The sequence below is a fragment of the Anas platyrhynchos genome, chromosome 18, assembly GCF_047663525.1.
Source record: "Anas platyrhynchos isolate ZD024472 breed Pekin duck chromosome 18, IASCAAS_PekinDuck_T2T, whole genome shotgun sequence".
NCBI classification, from domain to species: Eukaryota; Metazoa; Chordata; class Aves; order Anseriformes; family Anatidae; genus Anas; species Anas platyrhynchos.
Genome location: NC_092604.1, coordinates 5,634,406 through 5,658,955, shown reverse-complemented (window position 1 = coordinate 5,658,955; position 24,550 = coordinate 5,634,406). Strand labels below are relative to the sequence as shown.

General features: G+C 41.1%; 1 protein-coding gene across 11 annotated transcripts in view; it reads left to right on the top strand.

The window, feature by feature from the left end:
- Nucleotides 1-24,550, top strand: part of TNC (tenascin C) — a 105,652-nt gene that overhangs the window by 62,138 nt on the left and 18,964 nt on the right. For 4 of the 11 annotated variants that reach the window (XM_072025319.1, XM_072025318.1, XM_072025317.1 and 1 more), the window contains 11 exons: nucleotides 848-963; nucleotides 1,066-1,222; nucleotides 1,840-2,109; nucleotides 3,258-3,443; nucleotides 4,163-4,252; nucleotides 4,951-5,214; nucleotides 15,114-15,386; nucleotides 17,424-17,696; nucleotides 18,814-19,086; nucleotides 21,422-21,697; nucleotides 23,748-24,020. In XM_072025319.1, coding sequence (XP_071881420.1) covers nucleotides 848-963; nucleotides 1,066-1,222; nucleotides 1,840-2,109; nucleotides 3,258-3,443; nucleotides 4,163-4,252; nucleotides 4,951-5,214; nucleotides 15,114-15,386; nucleotides 17,424-17,696; nucleotides 18,814-19,086; nucleotides 21,422-21,697; nucleotides 23,748-24,020 — 2,451 coding nt within the window. The remainder of the gene's footprint in view (nucleotides 1-847; nucleotides 964-1,065; nucleotides 1,223-1,839; nucleotides 2,110-3,257; nucleotides 3,444-4,162; nucleotides 4,253-4,950; nucleotides 5,215-15,113; nucleotides 15,387-17,423; nucleotides 17,697-18,813; nucleotides 19,087-21,421; nucleotides 21,698-23,747; nucleotides 24,021-24,550) is intronic. The other 7 variants (XM_072025325.1, XM_072025324.1, XM_072025323.1 and 4 more) reach the window with 4 other exon arrangements.

Below are 24,550 nucleotides of genomic sequence, written 5' to 3'. Positions count from 1 at the left end.
CTCACTTTCTGTTCTGCTCAAGGACAGTCTTCATACTTTCATTTTCTATTCTTTTTCAATACCAATGACTGTGTTAAAAGTAATGTTTGTTAGCTCTTCTGCTCTCTGCAGTGGTCTCATGACAATGAATATTGTGGGGTCTTTGTAAATTAAAACCCTCAGTTTCTTCATAATAAGGTACATTTTTAAACTCTGGTAATGCTTCCTGAAAATATCTATCTATCTATCTATCTATCTATCTATCTATCTATCTAAATACAGAAAGTACAATAAGAGTAATGTGAAATCACTTGGATTCAAAATCTTTTGACTAAAATGGAGATTATATTTGTTTTACATCTTCCGTGTGTTTTACCACAACTTGCTTTCTATCTGCTTATCTGATAATTTGTTGTCTGTTTCCATTTTTGTGTTGTGCACAGCACAATCATATCTCAACATGCCAGTCTCAAAAGATGCTCTTTGACTTCTGTCATTGTTCTCATTCTGAGAGACTTGGGGCAGGATTTATCTCACCTAAATTCAAATGGCCACACGAGGTTCTTTCAAGAGGGCAAAAACAGGCATTTCTAGGGCATTTATTTTATTCTAAGGTGAAATCTAGAACAGGTCAGAGGAATGTCTGTCCAAAGGCAGAATACCTAGCTGTTAAGTGAGTTAAAACATCTCAGATACAGCTCCCTACACGGCAGATAGTTATAGCTGTGAAAAGCTATGGAAAGCTGTGGAAAGTTATAGCTGTGGATAGATGTAGCTGTCACATCCCAGTGCCCTCATTTATTACTTGTTGCACATGTAATTATCCCCTTTATTTATTTATTTATTTATTTATTTATTTCTGTCACAGATCTGCCTGCTCCAGAAGGTCTGAAATTCAAATCTGTTAGAGAAACATCTGTCCAGGTAGAGTGGGATCCTCTGAGCATTTCATTTGATGGCTGGGAGCTGGTCTTCCGTAATATGGTAAGGAAGCAATGTTCTTTGTACAGAAGCTTTGGTTCTTGTCCAAGTGAAAGATCCTGAATTTTTTGTATTTATAATAAATGCTTGTTTCATGTATTACAGAAAAAGGACGATAATGGAGATATAACCAGCAGCTTGAAAAGGCCAGAGACATCATATATGCAGCCAGGCTTGGCACCAGGGCAGCAGTATAATGTATCCCTTCATATAGTGAAAAACAATACCAGGGGACCAGGACTATCCAAAGTGATAACCACAAGTAAGCATAACCTGTATTGGTATAGTGCAACCAATGAAACAGTTGCTTTTTGATGTAGTCTTGGTAGTGTTAAAATTTTTTTGGAAAGCTAAGCTTTATATAGGGAAAAGAAAAAAAAAGGGGGAGGGAAGCATCGGAGCTGTTAAGGAAGACATGAAGATAAATTAATTCCTTCCCAAATTACCTTTTTGAAGAGGAAAGTAAATTTAATTTTATTTAGAAGGTAGCTAGCAGTATCTATTTTTATCCTTTTTAAAAAGGTGCATCAATAGTAACTAGAACTTCTTTCTTCCTGGTGGTATTGGTGTAAAGAAATTACTTAGGGGAGAGCTTCCATTATGCAGGACTCTTAGGGTTTCTGTTTGTCTTTGTTTTGGCAACTTCAGATGTTAATGAATTTTTATGAATTTGTTTCTTATGAATTGGCTCCATCTGGCACTTTCTTCTACAGCTGTAAAAAGTAAAGGATGAAAAATATGAAGATAAGCTTCAGTTTGTAGGAGCCATTCATTTTAATTTTGTTCTGAAGCAATTAAAAGCCTAAGTGCTATAGTTTTCTAGTAAGCTTTATTGAAAAGAAAAAAAAAAAAAAAAGACATTTTCTTCTTTTGTTACAGAGCTTGATGCCCCTAGCCAAATTGAGGCAAAAGATGTCACAGACACCACAGCTCTGATCACATGGTCCAAACCCTTGGCTGAAATTGAAGGCATAGAGCTCACCTATGGCCCCAAGGATGTTCCAGGGGACAGAACTACCATTGACCTTTCTGAGGATGAAAACCAATATTCTATTGGAAACCTGAGACCACACACAGAATATGAAGTGACGCTTATTTCTCGGCGAGGGGACATGGAAAGTGACCCCGTGAAAGAAGTCTTTGTCACAGGTAGGAAGCTTGGGTACCAATCCAGATTTCTGGGAGTTTAATGTAATCACCATCAATCTTCCTGTGCTGTTTGCATTGTCTTGCTTGAGTTAATAGTTACTAGATCAACACAGAACCAATGGTATTATAGAAGTACATGAAGATGGAGGCTTTTCTGTGTCTTGTATACTTTACTGGCTCATCAAAATATTTAGGCCCCTCCAGTCTCTAAATGTGTTTTGAAAATGGGAATTATATTATTAAGTCACTTAGAAGCTTTTGCTTATCATACCATAAATCTTTACTCCATAAAACAAATTCCTCTGGATTACTTCTCTGATTGCTGAGCTAAATATCTTCCATGGTTCTTATTCCATCAAAGACCTTATTTCTGTTTGTCTAAACCCATAGTAGATTAGCAGAGAACATTGCTCTTTTTCCTTCTTAAGGTCTGCAAATGTTTTCTCTCATGTATTTTTTCAAGTTTTCTTTGCTCCTTTGTTATCCTGTGAATGCTTTATGAAAATGTGGGTCCTTCAGCATATTGTCAACGTTTGGATATATTAAGGGACCTGAGTAGATGGTACATGGAGAATTACCTCCCATTTCATCCCAAAATGCGGCAGTTTATTCAGAGCACTATTTGAGCCTACCATAGGTATAAACAGGGAAAGCCTATTGCATTTCTACAAAATATTCACCTTGCATTTTGAGATTTAAAGTTCCCTTCAGCCATGTGCCCAAGATATTAACTGAACAGACATTCTAGAGTTGGTCTTTTACTTTTTCTTAGCAACTTTTTTTTCATTTGGAAAGCTAAGGTATTTGTAAAGGAAAATATTATTTTCATCCAAATATGTTTTCCCACAGCTATGTATTTTATAATTAAAATTAATTACTGAAGTTGAAATGGCTTTCTTTTGTTTGTTTCAGGAGATAAATGGTGAATTTCTTCCTCTGACTTTTTTCCCAAAGCTAGTGAACTCTACACTTCATGCTAAAAGACATCTAATTAATGTAGTTGAGAATATAGTGGCATCATATAAGAGGAAATCTGTCAGCTTCATGAATCATATTGAGTTTCTAAAAATGGCTGTCATAAGAGTGTGTTGTCATAAGAGCATTACTCCATTTATTTATGTGTTTATTTATTTATGTATTTATTACAGACTTGGATGCTCCACGAAACCTGAAGCGAGTTTCACAGACAGACAATAGCATTACTTTGGAGTGGAAGAATAGCCATGCAAACATTGATAACTACCGAATTAAGTTTGCTCCCATTTCTGGTGGAGACCATGCTGAGATCACAGTGCCAAAGGGCAGCCAAGCAACAACCAGAGCTACACTCACAGGTAAGGGAATTGGGAGATTGTTATTAATGTCATGCTGCTGCCATCACCCTTGAGCACAGCACCAAAAAACCTTTTGGTCACTATACATAAGAGCTACAAGCAGAGGTTACACATTTTGAGTAGAAATGATTAAATTAAAGTCCATGTGATATGTGTTTATGTACTTCAGATGGATAACTAGCCAACAGCAGACATGTAGCCATTTTGCTTCCATGTGCGTCTCTGAACCCCACTAGTCACTTGCCTGGGTTCTAGGTTGCTACATGTCTTTGCAGAGATGGCTTGACATCTTTAAGTTCAAGAGGCTTTTGTATGTGCTAGGAATGGTATTTACTGATGCCAGCCTGCAGGTTTTCCAGGTGTGTGCAAGTTGCCACACCTGCCTACAATGGTAGATTTCTTCATTTAATCTGGATCTTTTTCTCGGGGCGGGAGTACCTACACTGCAATCTCTTGAAAGTAGAAGTTATCTCTGACTATGCATTTGCACAATGTTCAGCATGTAATCTCAGCCAGCCATAGTCCATATCCTCTGACAAGTCTGTGGAAAATGATTTATTCACTTCAGGTCAGCTGGAGGGCAACTGAAACCTCAATTCTTTGCATATGCACAAAAGCATATATCTAATCTTGCATACATTCAGACTCGTTTATTTAAACAGATGCCAATAAGCAAATTCCATGGACAGGGACTCATGCTTCTATCCCTTATCTCTTAGGTTTGAGGCCTGGAACTGAATATGGCATTGGAGTGACAGCAGTGAAACAGGACAGGGAAAGTGCTCCTGCTACCATTAATGCTGGCACTGGTGAGTAGCTTGATCCTCTCTCGTACTCTGCAGGAAGCAGCAGATAGCTGGAGCCACTCTGGTGCTTCTTCCCTTTTTAAGTAATGCTGTAAGAAATATTTTAGAAAACTCTTGATTTTTTTTTGGCACAAATGGGACATTTCCCCACAAATAAAAGAAAAAGTATTTTCCCAGAGATTTTGATCTTTGACTCTGGCTTTCTTTTCCTGTACCAGGATCTCTTAACAGTCTGGGTTATTCACCGTAATAATAATCGATTGCTCTATAATAATTGCTCTCTAGCTGTGAGGGTTTCTGGCAGGAATGGTGGTTATGGCCAAAGCGTCATCTGGACAAAGAGTATAGCCTCAGGGGTTTCAACAGTCCTGACTATCCTTCAAATCCAGCACTTTTCTTACAACACTCCCTTTTTTTTTCTCCCTGGGTGAATGCTGTAAGGGATTAAATTCTTTCTCTCCTTCATGTAGTGATTGCTGAAGTGAATTTAAGTGGTGGAAATTTAAATTTAGTGTGGTGTGTCTGTAAAACAGAACTTCATCTTCCTCCACCTCAAGCAGAAGGGCTTCAAAAGCTCAGATGGCAGATCTGACTGAGCTGTCACTAGGCACCCAGTACAGTTGCTGCTGTGTCTACAGATGCCTGAAAAACTGTCCCAGGGCAGTACCAAGACAGCTTAACTTTGCTTTTTTGACCCATAGATCTTGATAACCCCAAGGACTTGGAAGTTGGTGACCGCACGGAAACCACCCTGTCACTTCGCTGGAGAAGACCTGTGGCCAAGTTTGATCGTTACCGCCTCACTTACGTCAGTCCTTCTGGAAAGAAGAATGAAGTGGAGATCCCTGTGGATAGCACCTCTTTTATCCTTCGAGGGTTAGAGGCAGGAACAGAATACACCATCAGTCTGGTGGCAGAGAAGGGCAGACACAAAAGCAAACCCACAACTGTCAAGGGATCAACTGGTGAGTAAAAGCTTTTGATGAGTGCCGTGTGCCAGGTCATTGACTAGCCCAAGCAAAACTTCACCTGATTTTGTAAGCCATGTCTGGGGAACTGCATGAAAACATCCACTGCCTGCAGAGCAGACTAAGCTCTCTCTAGCATGACAGGTTCACTGAGGGATAGCTGTGTATTTGCCTCACTACTGTGTTTAGCTCCATATTCTCAAGGATTTCTTGCTTTCCTTTTGAGAAGACTCACAAAGAACAAAGCTATTTGTCCTGGAGAAAATACAGACCTTGTCCTTTGTTTTAAATGAGGCTGTGCTTTTGTACATTATGTCTTATAACTTGTTTTATTTTCTACAGCCAAAAACCAAGAGGAAGAGCAACCAGAATGTGTTTAACATTGCTTGTTCTTGCCTAATGAATTCTCTTCACAGCATGCCTCCACCCATCATGCTTCAGCAGGGTCAGCAGGGCTCTGTTGTTGCCCTTTTTCACTTTTCTCATCCAAAAGCAGAAACATGCTATTGTTACAAATCTGGTCACAGTCACTGTTTTCATTGGATACCATGACTGTTTTACTTGTCTACAAAGAAAGGGTCCATTTCTGCCATCTCCATTTGTACAAACATCTCTATTTAACTAGAATCAACGCACCACTTCTTGAATAAGGTTTTATTGTTTTTGAAACTTTTTGACCCAAAGTTGGTTGCATACAGATCATATCTCAGTATAGAATATAAATGAGTCCTGAATCTTTAAGTGCCTTCAGCCTAAATCTTGTGAGGCATAGCCTCAATTGCTATAAGGCAGCAGAGGCAGTAAAATCAGAATCAGTTGGGCTAGAATTAGTCTCCTTAGCAGATAGGCTTTTATACTTTTCCCCACAAAAGACCACCTATGAGGTAACCATGTGCCAGAAGTTGTGGATTTTACAAACAAATAACTGCATACAACTGACCTGAGGAAAACAAAACAAAAAAACAACAACAACAACAAAAACCAACAGTGCCATATTCCCTAGCAGTGTTCATGCCAGCAGCACCTATGAATTTACAGAGTCAGTAATCCAGTACAGGAGAGAGTTATAAGATATGGTGTAAACTACAGAAAACATTCAGTCCTGAATTACTCATTTGATGCATAAGTCTGGTTTGTGTCCCCTGTAGGGAAAAATTAGGAAGTCTTGAAGCACATCCATGCAAAAAGAAGCTGAAGGTTTATGTGTCTTGAGTGAGCAGGCTTCAATTTTTCCAAAGTTATCTGTTTCCTCATCAGTCTGAAGACTGAACAGTCTCAAAAGAAGTACGTGTAGAGGGTGAAAAGGCAGAAACAACATGCTGTGGAATTTCACAGTTTGGTCTTTCCAGCACCAGCTTCCAAAGTCCCAAAAGATGCCTTCTTTTTTCTTTGGATTATTATTTTTCTTGTAACAAGTTTGTCTGACCAGCGCATTTGTTTTAAGTCTTTACTCAGAGCAGCCAGTAAACAAAGAGTTCTCTGCAGTGTGCTGCGTAGAAGCAACAGCAATAGTTGACATAACCTGTCTCAGTGACCTTCCTCCTGTATAGGAATGGGTAAATCCAAACACATGAACATGGGGAGGCAGAAGTGCTCTGTAAGGCTGGGGGTTATAAGACAAGAGATCACTTCTTCGGTTTACTTTTTCCTCCAGCCTCTAGCCAGGCCTCCTCTTCCATGTTCCCAGTACTTGGGGGGTCCTCTAGTCCTCAGGCTAAGCAAAACAAACTTGTTATTTTGCCCTCTCTTGCAGAGCTCTGGGGGACCTCAGGTCCATTGCACTGCTGAGGAGAGTGCTTTGGAGAAACCATGTGGAGAGAGCAATGATTGATGTGGAAAGTGCCAGTAGCACAGCTAAGCCTGGACTAGCTCTTCTTGGTGGGTGGAGGAGACAGTCCTGCTGTTCAGAGGGGCATGTGCTGTCCTCACTGAGCATGGGAGTCAGGGACTGTGGGAGGCTTGAGAACATTTTCTTTCAGTTCCCTTTGCTTCTTCAGATTTCCAGTTTTTCATCTTATAGTCTCCCCAGCCTCTTGATGGTTTGGTTAGGTTTCTCTGCCTGCAGGTATCCAGAAGCTTCAGTGCTTTTGTTTCCCACAGATTATTTTTGTTTCTTTGCACAGTGAATCATCTGTCACTGAGAGTAAGGTTTATTTCAGCCCCAGAACTGAAGATGTTCTGTTGGTGCTTTCTCTCCTCTCTCACATTCTCCTGGTTATCTTTCCACAGTTTAGCGCACGCAGGTGGCCAAAACCTTGAGAGCTCACAGACCTTTAGCAAAGCACATCATGAAATCTTTCACACTGCAGGATGGCAGCTTTATGTTGCTTCTGTTTCTTTATATGGATGAAGTGCTGCTCAATACAAAGCTTTTTTATACTGATGTCCATGATTCTGCATTCAGGGGATGCTAAAAATTATAAAGTGACCAGTTAGCTAAATGTTATTTTATTCTACTGAAATGGAAAGACTGAATATTTCACACTGTCATTTGCTTGTTTGTTTCTTTGTAGCTTCACGTAGTCTAACCCTAATGCAGGCAATGACTCCTGACCCAGAGGAGCTTTCTGGCTCTGGGAGCTTTGTTGCCCCAGAGATCTCAGGGATGGAGAACAATGCACTGAGAGACCTTGTGGTCTCAGGGGTTACAGACCACAGCCTTAGTGTCTCGTGGTACGCGAACACAGGAGCCTACACTAGTTTTGTGGTGGAGTACAAGGAAGTGTCATTGGCAGCTGGGTCCCCTGCAGAAACCTTCCTTCCTAGAGATTCCCTAGGTGCTGTGATTGAAGGCCTCCAAGCTAACACTTCCTATAAAATCAAGGTGTATGGATTGGCTGGAGAACAGCGCTCCCCTCCTCTGGAAGCTGTGGCTACAACAGGTACCTCCTTTCTGTTACTAACTAAGGTACCACAAAGCAGGGTCTCTCTTGTTAAAGGTCCTTCCCAGCATTGTGCTCAGGTTTTGGTTTAGAACTACTTCAGAAGTCACAGAAAATGAGCCATTTTACTAGTTGGAGGGACCTTCCTGGCAGCATGTCTGGAGAATGTTGTGCGAGATTGACAACTAATCTGCAGAGCGAGCACGTAACCCAGCTCTGAGAAAGCTGAGCACTCAGACTGCAGCTTTGTTCCTTCTTGTTCTGGTTCTGGAGCCCTGCCTGCGTAGCACAATGTGGGTCCTGGAGGAGGAGGGATGGCAATACATCAGGCATGAGAAGGCTGTGGAAATAAATGAGTGAACATAAGAGAAACCAAGTGCCAACCTCACATTCCTCTGCTGAAGGACCCAGATTGTGCAGCAACTGCTGATGAATCATGGATAAGATACTGTCTTGCCTCTGGAAATGAGTTGCACATAGGAGCATGGCTTGTAGAAGCAAGTTGTCCATTCTGTTGAATGTTTTTAAGAAAATTTATGTTTTTTACTAAAGACCCTTGTCTGTGTCATGCGTCAGTTGCTCTTCCTCTCCTGGCTTCTACCAGTCTCAGATTGCACCACCCTTCTTTATACAAACTCAAAGGAACATTAGGAGGAGTGATTAGGTGACCTAGTTCAATGGGAAACTGCAGTGCCGACTGCTGGGAAAATGGATTTACCAGTAAAGGTTGTCCATTTCTTCAGCTGATTCCTCTGCTGAGAGTACCTGGGATCTCAGACTTTAATATGAGGATTTTTAGCTCTAGTTTCTGTATTATTTCTGGCCTGTGATATTATTGCAATGCTTTATTATTGGAACTCAAGGGTGCAAAGGCACTGTAAGACCACTTAATCAGCTGGTTGAGAGAGGGGAAAGCCATTTAGCCAAAGGGTTTTTAAAAGAACACAAATATCTTGGTAGGCTGTGGTTCTGCAACCCTCTTTCAGAGAACTGCAGCCATATCCTACAGTGAGGTCGATCTGATGAGAACTTCTGCAGTGAAACTGGCTGATAGCCCTTCTTGGAAAACAATGTAAAATCCAAGAGACGGAAGCAAGAAATAATACAGAATACTCTTTGCTCCATCCTGAGTAACCGGGGAAATGTCCTGGCAGGACATTAACATTCTTCTTAGTAAAAACTCCAGTGAAGCATTACAGTGGAATTCCTCAAAAGGCCAGCAGCAGCAGTGTGGACATATTTAGGCCATATTCAGCCTGGAGATTCTACTAAGAGAATGATATTAAGAAATATTCCAGTCTGAGAAAGAGCGTGTTTATTGTCCATCCAGTTCCCTTCCTCTTTACTTTCAGCTCTTTGGCATTTACTATTTATTCATCTCACCATCATGCATCAGCCTGTCTGGCTGTCATCCACCCACCTAGAGCTCCTATAGCTCTGTTTTCTTCCCATATATTCCCCTGCTTGCTTTGTCAAGTGTTTGATCTCCATTGGTCTTGATATCCTACAGTTTGTTTTCCAAATTTTCTGTTATCCACTCTGTAGCTAATATTCTGTATGCTAAACGTTGAATGCTGATATTATCTATGGTATCCAAGTGTTTTCTGCATGTTCATATCACTTGCATTTTTCTATCCATTGCATGTTTGTACACAAAGCCACATATTCCTCTATTACACAATGTACTAATAGGTGTGTGCCTGTGCATTTATATGTGCATGTAGACAGTAGACCACCCTTTCTCGACCACAAATTCATTTGTGGAGTCAGTCATTAAACACAAGATAATACTCAGAATTAGGTTTGAAAAAAGTTTCAGAGATAATATAACTACATAAATTGTACGTGCTTTGTAGGACAGCCTGTACATGGTAACCACCCATGTAGTTGTCAAAGATGTCACCAAAAAATTAACCCACTTGTGACAGCAAAATGATGAATTAAAATGCCAGTTACAGGAATTGGTCCCTCCTTTTTTAGATAATGCAGTTGAACTGTTGCTGTGTTTCCCATTTGTGTGTTTATACTATAATTGGTGGGAATTTGGGATAAGTATCAATAGGGATGCTCAAGGAAAATGAGGGGAAACGAGAAGCCAATTTTGACTAATATTTCTTGGGGTTTCTGAAGGATTCTTAGTATGCCAGCCTAAGGACAGCCTCATGTTTTCATTTTCCCTTCTATTTTTGTACACTTAGTCCTGGTTTTTGAATTCAAGGTGCGTGGCAGTTCCCCAGTGGGACCTTCCATGGCACGGAGCTTACCTGTGTAATGTACTACTCTCTTCCTCTGTGCTGGTCTGTTCACTCCCTCTATTTATGCATGTCTCCTGCAGAAATAATCCACAGTAAAGCCCAGCTGCCACTATGCATGTTAAGTATTTTTAAGCCTCTTTAAGTCTGAACAAGTACCAGTGCACTTGCTTGATGCCATAGGTTTTTGCCTGTTCCCAGCGCTATGATTGTGCAAAAGCAGCTGAGAGTCAGGGAAGGCTACTGGTTCAGTGCTGCATGTCCTCCTGCTTTGTTCCCTAGGGATGTTACAGAAGTTCAGTCACCCTTGTGTGGTCAGGGAGTAGTTCTGACAGCACATTTTCCAAGAAAGAATGAACTACGCTAGCAGTTACCATTGCACATATGCTGGTGTGATGACAACTTTGCTGTCTTCGGGTTGCACGATATGTAGGGCCTGGTTCAGATCACATGTTGGTGTAATTTAGGAGGACCCTTACCTAAGTCAACTGTCACTGATATGATATATGTAATATATAATATATGTAAATATAAGTCACTGCCTCACAGGCTTTGCTCTTTTCTGGAGGTGAGCAGAAAGCAACGTTTCTACATCTATACTTCTCCTGAGAGTATATTTTCAAGATAAAATTTCTGCATTTATTTGAAAACAGTTTAAGTTGATCTTTCTCATCTAAAACCTTCTTTTTTTTTCCTGATACATGTGTGAATTTGGAGACAGATACTGAATCCTGAGTACGTATTTGTGCTGAACTGACTGATGGTGGTAGATGACTCACTCTCTCTTAATTGAATGCCATGGAGCATGAAAGCAAGGCAGTCATCGAGGTGTGAAATGATGTGGTTTTCCACTAATGAGGAGATAATTCTGCATGGCTAATTGAAGTGTCAGAAAAATCACTTGCCTGTTGCCTTGCAGCAGTGATCAGAAACCATTTGTTGTGATTTCCACAGCTCTCAGATTTTCAGAACCTGACTGTGCTACAAGATACTGTCACAGATCTTCAGCATGTTGAAGGCCAAGCCTTTTCCCCTTCCATCCCTCTGGATCTCTTTAAAGAAAAATCCCACAAGTTCATTCTGTCTTGGTTTTTAGTTAAGGGTCCCTTCCCCTTTCTTAAATTTCTGCATGTATCAGAGTGGATAACTCCTCCAAGCATGTTTTTATTTGGTAGGAAGAGATTTAGCATGTTTCTCTGTGTCTTGTTTCTTGGTTTGGATTTGGATATAGTTGTGATGTTTGGCATGCATTCCACTTCTGGTTTGTATCAGTAGCAACAACGTGCTGTAGTAAAGATAAAAGGCATGTTTGAGAGACTGAGGGTTCAAATCCTCACTGATGTAAATCAGTGAAGTTCTTTGGAGCTGAATTGTCCTGATTCACATCAAGTGAGAATGTACCTATCCATTTCTCCACTGAAAGCATGTCAGCTGATCTGTGTTTAAAGGTTGTTGCTCTGGGTCTGTCTCCTGGTTAGTGTGGCTCTGTGCGAGAACCAGGTTGTGCTTGGTGATGCTACTTTTGCTTGTGGCTTGGATTCAGTCTCCAAAATAGAAGTACCTACCTTTTTTTTCTCTGTTCTTAGAGCTTGTTAATGAAAACACAGGAACTGTTCTGTAGTAGGTGTTAGCTGTCACTGGGTATATTTGGGAGGTTATTTTCAGGAAATTTTAACTTGTAATTTACCTTTGTTTAGCACATCTAGTCACATCACCTGGAGAATCAAACAGTGAAACATCATTTAATCCTACCAGTCCTGCACCTACAGAGCTAAGTTATTTAACAAACCCGAGTCCTGGTTCTCATGCTCTGCCTGTGGTGCCCACTGACCTTCCCATCTCAGAAGTCACTGATGCTCTTCGTGACCTAAATATAACACACAGGACTTCCAGTAGTTTCACCCTGTCTTGGGCAGCACAGGATGAGGTATTTGATCAGTTCCTTATCACTCTGAAAGACCTGTCCAGCTCAAACAGAACGCAGGAAATCTTTTTGCTGGGAAACCAACGAGAAACAGAAATTACCAATCTCACAGCTGGCACACAATACCAGATTAACCTCCAAGGAAGCAGTCAAGGTCAGCTCTCTTGGTCCCTGGAAGCTCTAGCTGCTACAGGTATTTTCTATGGATTCATTAGCCACGTGTTCCTTTTCTGCTTTGAAATACAGAACTCCATTTTCGTACTGCTGTTCCACTGCAGAAATGCTAGGCTTTGTGAGTGATTCCTTTTTTCTTATTTTTTTTACTTCTTTTTGCACGGAATAAAACTCTTATTGCTATGGAATGAGAACTTTGGGTTATGTAGCATGGACAATGCCCCATACAGCTTTTAAAGTGATGTAGCATCAATTCTCTCTTTTCAAATTGCATGCAAAGAGGAGCATTGATGCATCTGCTATTTACAAGGGACATGAAAATAGCAAGATATTACAGGGATTATGGTCCAAAGCACCCAAGAAAAATCACAAGGAGGTTGCAGTTTGCAGCATTGGCATGGAAGTGGTGATGTTAGAGGAAAAAAAAGATTGTAACACATTGGGAGTATACCTGTCTGAAAACTTCTACCTCTTGTCCCTCTTAAATGCATTTCATGAGGAAACAGGCTTGTAGCCACAGAGTTCAGTTCAATAATGTTGCAAGTAACAATGTCAAAGTTAATTCCTGAAGAACATAGCCAGAGACTAATGACTATAGCAGATCATCAGCCAAGAATTAAATTCATGATGTGCAATAAGATATTCACATAGAAACACAAAGATCATTGTGAACCTAGTACATGGCTAAAGCAGTCTTATCTCTCAATGGTTTGTTCTCTCTTTTTTTTTTTTAAGCTAAGAAACATCATCCCTTGATAGCATTTGCCATGACATTATCATTGTTTTGTCACATATGTTGAATGCTTTGTGGATGAGGCTTTCAGAGATCTCCAGCTGTCCAACCTGGTGCATGATTTTATATGAGAATCTCTCGGTCCCTAGAGAGCATGATGGGGTTGAGTGCGCTTCCGTTTCAGGCATGCATGAGAAATAAGTGGGAGAAAAAGGGACTCTGCATCCCAGAGGTGAATGAAACTGAGTACTCTTTGGAGAAATTTGAGTTGCTTCTAAGCTGTGATGGTTACTGCATTACTTATTATAATCGTGCTTTTATGTGAAATATTTTGCCTTGCTTTAACTTTTGGTTTAGTTTCATTTTCATTTTAAGCAATGTGTTTGTTTTATTTATTTCTGTTGCCACCAAAAGATCATTATTTCTGATTCAACCCATTCCTTTTTTGTTCTGCTTTCTTTTTCAGCTAAATGGTGCTATCTTGACATGATTTATATTTTGCCTCTGAGTATTTCATTCCTGTTACTGAGGAAGCTAAACAGCTCTAGGATTCATGCATTTTTTTTGTTGAACATGGTGTTATTTCATAAACAATCTCTTCCTTTCTAGCAGGATAGGAAAAGCTTGTCAAGACTTTGATGTTCCTGGATAGTAATATTTGCTATACATTAGTGAATCTCACTGATGGTAATTGACTGTTACCCATGAGTGTTACCTCTCAAAATGCAGCCCTACCTACCTATACAAGGCTATGCAGCAGTCACACAAGAGATTTTCTGTTTTTTACAGGAAGAAAATTCATATGAATGATGTTGCTAAGCCTAGTTCTCATTTATTTCAGAGCCTTACTGACTCAAATTTACATAGAGTCTGAAGTTGAAGTTTAGAACTGAAAAAATCAGATCCTTTTCCCTTTATGTGTCATATCTCTTACAAATGCTCAGGCAGGCAGATTGGGATGATTTAGCTAGGCTCAGTTCTTACTGTAATGCCGATGTGTTAACAATGCAAGGAAGTGAGAAAAGTGCTAGAAACTTATCCCAGCCCACTGGCCAATGATAGATCATGTAGCAGGATTTTCCATGTAGAGAAAATAAGGTATTACTGTGTCATTTTCTCATGTGACTGCTAACTTTTAAGAAAATCCTTGGTACTGGAGGATTTTCTATTCCTACTGAGAAAACAACCTAAACTTTCAGATAAAACAGCATCAGAGAGTTAGTTCTGATGGTTCCTGACTTCCTAGGCCACCCTTGTGATGGCATACAAAAATGTTGATTTCTGTGAATGTAGATTTCAATTTTAGATTAATATCAATAACTGAAAATCCAAGCTTCTCTGCCTCCAGAAAGGTTTTCGGGGCAGAATAATGTAATGTAATGAAGATAACTCCATTAAACAATTCTTAACTGTTTTTGATTAGAAATAGTTTGGAAGAATAAATATCATCCTTCAATTAAAAGCATAAACATCAGAATCCCGAGTAGTAGATGCTCAGCATCCTTCTAGCCTTACAATAGGCTTACTGCAGTATTCACAGTCACTTTAAAATGACAAACACCAAGTCATTAATAGCTGGAGTAAAGTGGTTATAGTAATACTTACTTGTCTCATAGGGAGTTGTAATTAATATTGGCAAAACACTCGCAGCTGTAAGACAGTCTTTAAACCACTTTCTGTAAGCAGTCTTTTAGCATTACTGTGAATATTATTTATTATTATGGTTCTTTTCTTTCTGTTCTGTCTTGCCAAGTCTCTGAAGAGACTTTATGAGTTATCTGGGGCAGCTGAGAATGTCAATGTGTGTGGGGGTGCATTTCCGTGTCACTTGCTTACAAATGAAGTTCATTAGCTCTGAAAGTCATTAAGTAATACCTCACCACCACCAGTCTGTAATCTGAGTAACTGACTGACTCTCTGTCCTTATTCAGAGGAAGAACCTGAGCTTGGAAAACTATCAGTATCAGAGACTGGCTGGGATGGTTTCCAGCTCACCTGGACAGCAGCTGACGGGGCCTATGAGAACTTTGTCATTCAGGTGCAGGAGGCTGACAACCCAGAAGAAACCCGGAATATCACGGTCCCAGGCAGACTGCGCTTTATGAATGTTACAGGCCTCAAGGCCAACACACCTTATAACATCACACTTTACGGTGTGATTAACGGCTACAGAACCAAACCCCTTTCTGTTGAAACTGCAACAGGTATCTTTTCGTCCAGTCTCATGGCTCCCTTCCTTTGCAGACAGGGACATGAGCCAGAGCAATTGCAACTGCTCGACAAAGCTTGCTCACTCGGTCTGCTTTGCATGGGGCGCGCTGAACTCATTAAAGCTTGGCTGAACATCTCTGGCATGGAAATGTCTCATGATCAGACTTTCCAATATGAGTCTCAGCGCCCCCATGGAGCCATTCGCTTTCAGGAATGCTCTTTTTACCCCCCTCAGAATGGCTTGTTTTGTTCCTTTTATTTGCTTCTCTGCTGGTTGACACTAACTGCAAAACCCAACTGGCTGTTGTACATGCTCAGGAAAGCCCAGGTTGCCTTGTAAAAATTATAAAATCTGCTCTTTGTAACCCAGATAATCAAAGCCCAGGAGCATGTTTGTGTTTTACCCTTCAGAAGCTATTTCCGAAATTCTGCGCCAGCTCCCTAATAAATCCAGTCTCAAGTGTATAGTGCGTGTGTCTGACCCAAGGACAGACACCTTCTGTATGTTCTCATATAGAAAAGAACACAAGTGAGTTTCCTCCAAGCATGGTATCATATATTGAGCCACATAAGGTTGTTAAACAGTTGGACTGTTCTGAAAAAATTACAACGCAAGACCAAATTCAGCCAAAGTACTCTGGATAAAACTGACCTGAAAGAAGGAGGGTAAGCCCCACATTATCATAAGCTTGCTTGAAACTAAGCAAGAGCTACAGAAATAATTTTCTGACTGATCTTGTGAAACACTGCATTTTGGATAAAGGATTGCTCATCACAAGTTTCTACTGTGAGAAGCAAATTTAAACATATGTCTGTTCTGTATGGCTCACCGACTCTTCCAAGTGTTACGATCATTATAACAAACAGGGTATGAATTGACAATAGAGGGGCACCAGTGATGGAACTATTTCTTGTAGACAATATCTGTTGCCTCTGGGCTTCCTTACAGACCTTTGCAACCTCCCAACCTCCCGAAATTGTGGGACAGCCAAAAGTTTGCTGCTCTATTTACTTTTCCCAAGCACATATTACTCAGCACGGAAGGAGATAAAAGTACATGTAAGAACTAAACAAAACAAAAACATTATACACAGTAAAGCTTGCTTGTTTCAATAGTGCTTTAAGCAGCTTGGCTTAAGTAGAAATGTGTGTGGCACAAGGCTCTTGCCTTGGGCTGTGTCCTGCTGCAGTCTGGAAGTCCTTTGCTTTGAGAGTCTTGAGTATGAGCTGGTAGCAGATTGCCCATTGAAAATAGACAAATGTGGCTAGACAAGGGAAGCAGTAGAAGCACAAACAAGAAAACAGACATCATGGGTGTCCTGCCTAAATATGCAATGTTCTCTCCTTTTATTAATTTAATGAAAACACCAGAAGATGCCCTGCTGAGGTTTTCCCTTCCCTTTCTGGGTCATACTCAGCATCCGGCTTTTCAAAATTTTCCTTTCTGGGGACTTGCAATTGTCAGAATTTTCTGAGCCTTCCTGTAGCATGTCAGGGATGCCTACGGAGAGGAAGAAACCCCAAGGCAGCTATCACTGCTTTGCATTTTGGCTCCAGCTCCCAAATTACATGCCAGCTTTCATAGGCATAAGCTGAAAGGGAAAGTAGAAGAACTAAAACAAAACACAATCTTTTCCTCTGGATACAGTAATGGCTCTAGTTTTAGCTTCTCCTAAAACTGGAAGCTGACTTGTCCAAATGCCCTGGGGCTTTTGGAAATGTTCTTTTGCAACTGCTTTCATGCTCAGACCTCAAAGACACATGGCTGCAAAGGGAAGTAGCCATAGCTTTAAACCTTCCTTTCCTTTTTTTTTTTTTCCTTTTTTTTTTTTTCTTTTTTAGCATTTTGAGATGCTTTCATTTGATTTCTTCCCCTTAAAACCTGTTTGCCTGTAGCAAGCTTCTATTTAAACCCTTTTCTCCAAGGGCAGCATGGAGTGCTGTCAGCATGTGCAGAGCGAAGCACAGCATTTCTAGTAGGAGAAGACACTGGGCTGTTCCCTTCTGACCAATGTTGTTTCCCTCCTCAGGAGTGCACCCAGAAGTTGGTGAGCTAACCGTTTCCGACATTACTCCTGAAAGCTTCAACCTTTCTTGGACAACCACCAATGGGGACTTCGACGTCTTTACTATTGAAATTATTGATTCTAACAGGTTGCTGGAGCCCATGGAGTTCAACATCTCAGGCAATTCAAGAACAGCTCATATCTCAGGGCTTTCCCCCAGCACTGATTTTATTGTCTACCTCTATGGGATCTCTAATGGTTTCCGCACACAGGCAATAAGCTCTGCAGCTACAACAGGTACATAAAACCTACCTCAATGCTAATTTTGCTTTCTTCTAACTCTTTGTTGCAGGTTGTGCCCATTTCCTTGCCCTCAGCTACCCTACCAATCTACCCACTGCCAAATTCTCTACCTCACTGTCTGACACCTTCTAAGGACGACCTGCTGCAGACATTTTGAACTGTGAATGTTATTCCACTATCCCATCCAGCAAAGGCAGTCAATCACAGTATGGTGTGATTTCATTCACATAATAATATGTTTGCTCTTGTTCAAACGTTAGGGTAGGGACAACTTCTGCTGTTGATGAGAATCAAAATAAATTTCCCAGGAAGCAAGTAGGAGATGATTCATTATGTTATTTTTGCAGTATGCGTTTATCAGACAGCATAGAGGACACACTCCTTCTCTCAGATAAACCAATTTCTAGATACAGTTTTTATCCTGATTCTCTAAATGGGTTTCAGGCACATTTCAGTCTGTGTCAGCAGACTCCTACAAGGCTGATACATTTATTAATTCAGTTTACGTTAGATGAGAGAGTGAAAGAGAGCATTTACTTGATGTTGGTAAATTAAATAGGTAGGCATTTAGCTGTTGGCATATTGCACATCCTGAGGTTTTACGGTTGACAGTTTTTCCAGAAAACACTCAAAGAAAGGGAAGTTAAGTGTCAAATGTGCTGTAGACAGTTACAGTGTGAAAGTGGAAGGAGAGGACTAGGTTACAAAAGCAGAAGGTGTATTCTGATAGCAGGCAGATAATAGCTCAAGTTTTGAACATTTAATATTACTTTTTTTTTTTTTCTGCTGACATGATCTTAGGAAAAGTCGCAGCAATTTGTCATAGCAATAGATTAAGGTAGTCGGTGATGTTGAGCTTAATATCAAACATGAGTGATCAGGATGATATAGAACTGCATTTTCTAGCATCAGCAGATTGTAAATATCCTCACTGAGTCATAGGTAGTGTGGGCAGGGTGACCACAGGGTCTGTGGTGTGGAAAACATCAAGAAATATAGGGCTACTTGGTCTTTGTGACTTGTGGGTGAATTCAAACTTTTATTTAATTTTATTTTGTTGCTTTGGGTTTTAATAATTGCAACGTATTTCCATTTGTTTTTCTTCCTATAGTAGAGGAACCTCTCCTTAGCAAACTCACTGTATCAAATGCTACCTCAGACACCATGTTGCTCACGTGGGAGGCACAGGACAATGCCTTTGACCATTTTATTCTAGAAGTCAGAAATTCTGACTTCCCTTTGGACTCCCTGGTGCAAACAGTGCCAGGGGCTTCACGGCACTATGTAGTCACCAGCCTCAAAGCTGCCACTAATTACACTATCCAGCTCCATGGTGTAATTGATGGGCAAGGTGGTCAGACCTTGACAGCACTGGCAACCACAGGTATTTCTTTGTTTCACCTTCTAGGTTTGCTTTTTTTCTCTTCTTTCTTTTTTGTGTCCACCGAACTGCTCTAAAACGTGGCTCCAACTCATCATCGTTCCTTTGGTAAATTATAGGAAGATCACCATGAGGGGAGGCTGAAGTAAAACGAGCTTGTGAGCACTTGGAAAAAGAGATATCTCAGACAATGGAAAAGGCTGAAAAAGTGCCCCCAGCATTAAGGGAGCCAGTAGTAAACCATGATTGGTTTCATTATATATACACTTATCTGCAAGTACTGTGTATATATAACTGACATGCTCCAGATGGCTGATGTTTTTCACAGAATATCTTTGCACTTGATCTGAACGTTTCCATTTGTCCCATCCTCACTTGCTTTGTTGTGGGTGGGAGGCCTTCATATCTTTGTCAGACCAGAGAGGCACCTGCATGTTGTTTTGATTTTTTCATCTTAAAACCAAATGTCTTCCAAGACATTTGCATCTCTTATGTGAGTTTCATACAGCATGCTAAATGACCAGCCAAGATTGCATGGAGTGGTCTGGTCACCTTGTGCTGGTTCTGGTGTTCCTCCTCTGCTGGGCATTTTTACGTGTTCCCAGCAGAGAGCTGGGCTCAAACAAGAAGCACACCCTTTCTTGATGGTCAGCCCACCACTCTCACTTGCCTTGCTATCTCTGAGTCTTTAAAACTTGTCTGGTTTCACTGGATATCAGAGCTTTTCCTTTGGTGATGGCAGGACTCACTGAAAAAGAAAATTTCCACTCGTTTTGCATGTAGTGTTCTTTGGAGTTTGGTTGTGGTGATGTGAGCCTGCCTGCCTGATGCAAATGGCATGCAAAGGAATGTGGCCATTTCAGAATCAGACTGGAAAGGATTGGTTTGTCAGCTCTGAGCTGCATGCAGGGCTGATGGCTCCATGCTCGGTTTCACTGGGTTCTCCTCCCAAGCCTGTTTGCACTGTGGATATTTTCTCATCTCCTCCCCTGTCTTCAGAAGTATTGTGCTTACGTGGTGAATTCATCACTGTTAGCCATGAGGGCGTTGATGGCCACAGGCTGGCAGCATGACAGCAGCATGTGTCCTTAATCGGGGCCACTTGGATTCACCTCTTCCAAGATTTTTCCAGAGAAGGAGGTGGACTGTTATCTAAAAGTCTTGCCACTGGGGACGGCAGCTAAAAGTTGGAACATCTTGCAGCAGTTCATGCTTTAGTTTAAAAAAGGAATTCATTCTTGCACTGTTCTCTTGGTCAGTGTGACAAGTCCTTCTTGCTTTTCTCTCAACATTTATCACTTACACAGTTATTCTCCTGTATCTCACAGGCTGCATTTCCCAAGGTGTTCTTGGTTTATACTCAATTGGCAAGAGAAAAAAATAGAAATTCAGCCCTGAGAGCAGACACAGGATTCTTTGACCACCTGACTGCAGGGTCACGTTTGTGGTCTTTCTGTGCTCTTGTGAATCCTTGATGATTTTATGCTAAATGGAACAGCTTAAAACAGGAATGGTGGGAAGCTCTCCCCCTTCTATAGCCTAAAAGCCAAGATTCTCCCTTAGCAGGGGAGCAAGGTGATTTTAAATTTCCTTTTGCAGAAAAGGAAAGTCTTTGCTTTCTCAAGAAAAGCCCTTACCATTGAATGGTTGGAAAGAGGCAGAGCTACAGCAGTGTTTTCTTGGCTTTGTGTTTTTTGTTCATTTGCTTGTTTGTTTTGTCCAGTCCATTAGATATTCCCTGATTATGCCTAATCAGGGGATGAGGAACACCTTAGCTGTGGAATCCAGGGAGGTTTTGGCCTGAGATTAGTGCTGAGATGATCACTACCAGGATGAAAACCCTGGTGAACTTCAGGGTTCTGTATCTACATTGCCAGGCAACAGGAACACTAAGAAGCTGAAATGGGATTTCAAGGACGTCTGGTTTGGACCCACCTAACTCCTGCCCAAATCCTATTTCATCTATTTTGGAATTGCTTTGGGTCTGGATATCTCAATTACATCTTTAGTGCTGAGTTACTGCAGTTCCCATGGTTTTACCATGGGGCTGTATGCTGTTGGCATTTCTGTAAATCAGGCCACATTTCAACAGGAAAATTGAGTGTATTTAAGAATACTGAATGAAAACAACAACAACAACAAAAGTCAGCACTAATTTCATTGGCTTCTTTCCAAAACCTTACAAAATAGCTGTTATGGTGCTCCTCTTTACTTTAACCACTGCAAAACAAGGCTAAAAGCTTCAGCTTTGGCTTCAAGAATCGATAACCCCCCGTGGCTAATTCCCCCACCCTATTAAGTAATGCTCTCTCTTCACCTGTGTTCCTTTCTCCCTCAGAGGCTGAGCCACAGCTGGGCACGCTCACACTCACAAATGTTACCCCCGACAGCTTCAACCTCTCCTGGACCACAAGAGATGGGCCTTTTGCCAAGTTTGTTATACACATTAGAGATTCCTATGCAGCACACGAACCCCAGGAGCTTACGGTGTCAGGAGGTGCTCGCAGCGCTCACATCTCAGGCCTGCTAGATTACACTGGCTATGACATTAACATTAAGGGCACTACCGATGCAGGTGTTCACACAGAGCCCCTCACTGCTTTTGTCATGACAGGTACCTGCTTAGAGGTTTGGGGTATATTTATCAGTTTATAAAAATATATATTCCAGCATGGATAAAAGAGCAGACTCTCTGCAGCACTGAATATCTGGTCCAGCAACAATGCTTTCATTTGCAAGCTTCGTGCAGGAATGGGTCACAGCAGGCATGTTGGCCTTAAAAAATTGTCCAGGAGGAGTAATAGTTTAAAGTGAGTCAAGAGCCCTCTAGAGTCTTTCTCCCATGTGTAATAATCTTTGAATCCTGAAGTTTAAGGGAGAAATTTGTCAGTAGCTCCATCTGAGGGAGAGGACTGGATATTAAAACACCTCTTGTTCTGTGATGTTCCCTCTACATATCCCTTACATCTGAATAATTTGACTAGATTTTAACTTGGATTAATTGAACATCACATGCCTAACTCATCAAATAAATACCACGGAGTTCACATTCTATGTACTATGTGGCCAGTATGCACTGCTAGGGATTGTCACATAGACATATGACAGCCTAAATAGGATTAAGCAGAAATTGAATCCTTTTCTTTTTCCCCCCTCACTTCATTAATGGACGGTGGGAGAACTAGTCACAGTAGCAGCATCCCTCAGCATCTGGGCCAGCACTTTCTGTGAAAGGCAATGACCATGATCAATTCCCTGAGGGAAAATGGTTGCATTTTGCACCAACATTGACCTGCCACCTGATGACATGTAGTTAGAAGTGAGCAAGTGTTTGCTTTCAAAATTCCTGATCTTTTGCTACACCAGAGCACAAATGCTTCCTTCTTGAAAACAAACCGTAGACACTGGTATTTTCAGAGGAAATTTCCCACAGCTAGAGAAATATGTGGCACTCTACAGAGCACTAGGATGTGCCAACAGTTCTCATAAACCTTCTGGGTTTAGCACGTTAGTGTCACTCAACACCTATCCCAAGAAAATAATTTCAGCATTTGGGGCTCATTATTTGCTTACCAAACTGAAATGGGGATCTTTGGGAACTGGTACTTTCTTAAATTAGTGGAATTTGAGCGATGGAAGATCTGATGAGTTAGCTCCTGGGCCAACAAAACAAGGTTTGTCAAATAGTTTAGAAGAATTTTAGCAATGCCCGGGAACCTGGATGAAGGCCAGGGCTTAACAGAGCCAGTTGATCTTTCTATTTGACTTGTCAGATTTTGAGCAAGCAAAAAACTCTTGAGAAACAATCTTGTGAAAATTCGGCCTTTTTTTCAGAGACATGGTGGGAACGTTTTGAGAAGTTGGTCTGCGTGCTCTAAACATTGGCAAGTGTCACGTTGATGAGAAAAAGAAAGCCCCCTCACTGGAATTTCTTTAAGTTGTCAACATGCCACCCTAGCAGCTGCCTGTGAAGCTTTTTGGTCAGGCTATTGCTCTGTTTTGCAGTCATTTAGCCCCTGCCCTCTGCCAGTGCAAACTCTTGCTTCTCTCCTATCCCCCCCAAAAAGCCATCTTGCAAGTATTTAGTACTTGCAAGAGCTATGACCCTGGCTGATTCATGCCCTGCTTCTGGCAGTCCTTCTGGCACTGCTGACCCCTCCACTGTTTAAAAAAAAAAAAAAAAAAAAAAAAAAAGCTGGAGATATTCGTGTGAATTAGAGAGGAAAGAATGCAAAATATAGGAACTGTGAATGTCAAGGTTGAAAATTGTCCCTAAAGCACCCCTGGTGGAGACAAGCGAAAGGAAATGAAAGCTTTATGTGTAAAATTTCTCAAACAGTTTTTGTTATAACTGCTTTCTAGTGCATGTGTAACAAAAGAAATGTGCTTGCACATTGAGCTTTGAAGGAATTTCAAAGGAGCTTGTGAGATGAGGTGTTAAGACACCCTTGAGGAAAATGAACAATTGAGCATCTAACTTTTAGAGGCTCCATTGAAAATCCTAGTCCTGTGGTCCGGACTATACACTTCAATTAAATCCATATTTGGGGGAAAAAAAATGTGATTTATGTGTGTTGGAATCTGTGATACGTTCTAATTTGCAATGTTTTTTTGCTTCTTTTTTTTTTGTGTGTGTGTGTTTTTTGCACCTTCCCTTCTTTTAGAGGCCATGCCCCCACTGGGAAACCTAACTGTCTCTGATATTAACCCTTACGGGTTCACAGTGTCGTGGATGGCATCGGAGAATGCCTTTGACAGCTTTCTTGTAGTCGTGGTGGATTCTGGCAAGCTGCTGGACCCACAGGAGTTCCTCCTTACGGGAGCCCAGCGGCAACTGAAGCTTAAAGGCCTTATTACTGGCATTGGCTATGAGGTTATGCTTTATGGTTTTGCCAAGGGGCACCAAACAAAGCCCCTAAGCACTGTGGCCATTACAGGTATTTTAAAGCGAATGAATTGTTCTCTCCCACCCTATCTTTCTTGCTTTTCTTCTCACATGGAAGATGTTTTATGCGGTCCATTTGCAAAACAAACCTTGGCTTTTGCATCCTTTTTTGCATCGTGGTTACACATAACTCCTTGTGATTGATAGGGTCACCAATGAAATTCCATTCCTTTTAACTTGACGTTTCCTTTTTGTCTTTGTGAGGGATCCTGTAGAGACGCATGACGTGGGTTGAGGGGTGAAAATTTCTGCTATGTTCATGCAGGTACTTCTAACCGGAGTCTTTTGAGACAGCTAGCTGCATGTGGGAGCTCATCTTGTTAACAGCTGCTGGGCACGTCAGCATTCCCCAACTTGCCAACTGTCAGGATCTTCAGGAGGAAAGTCATACTGGTTTTCCTGCCTATGGCCTCATTTCTTTCACTCTGTCTGTGGGTTTCACACACAGACCATCGAGTGTGATCACTGCCAACTGTAAAGATGGCATTTTTCTCTCCACAAAACCTTAGCTCATGTTCTCAG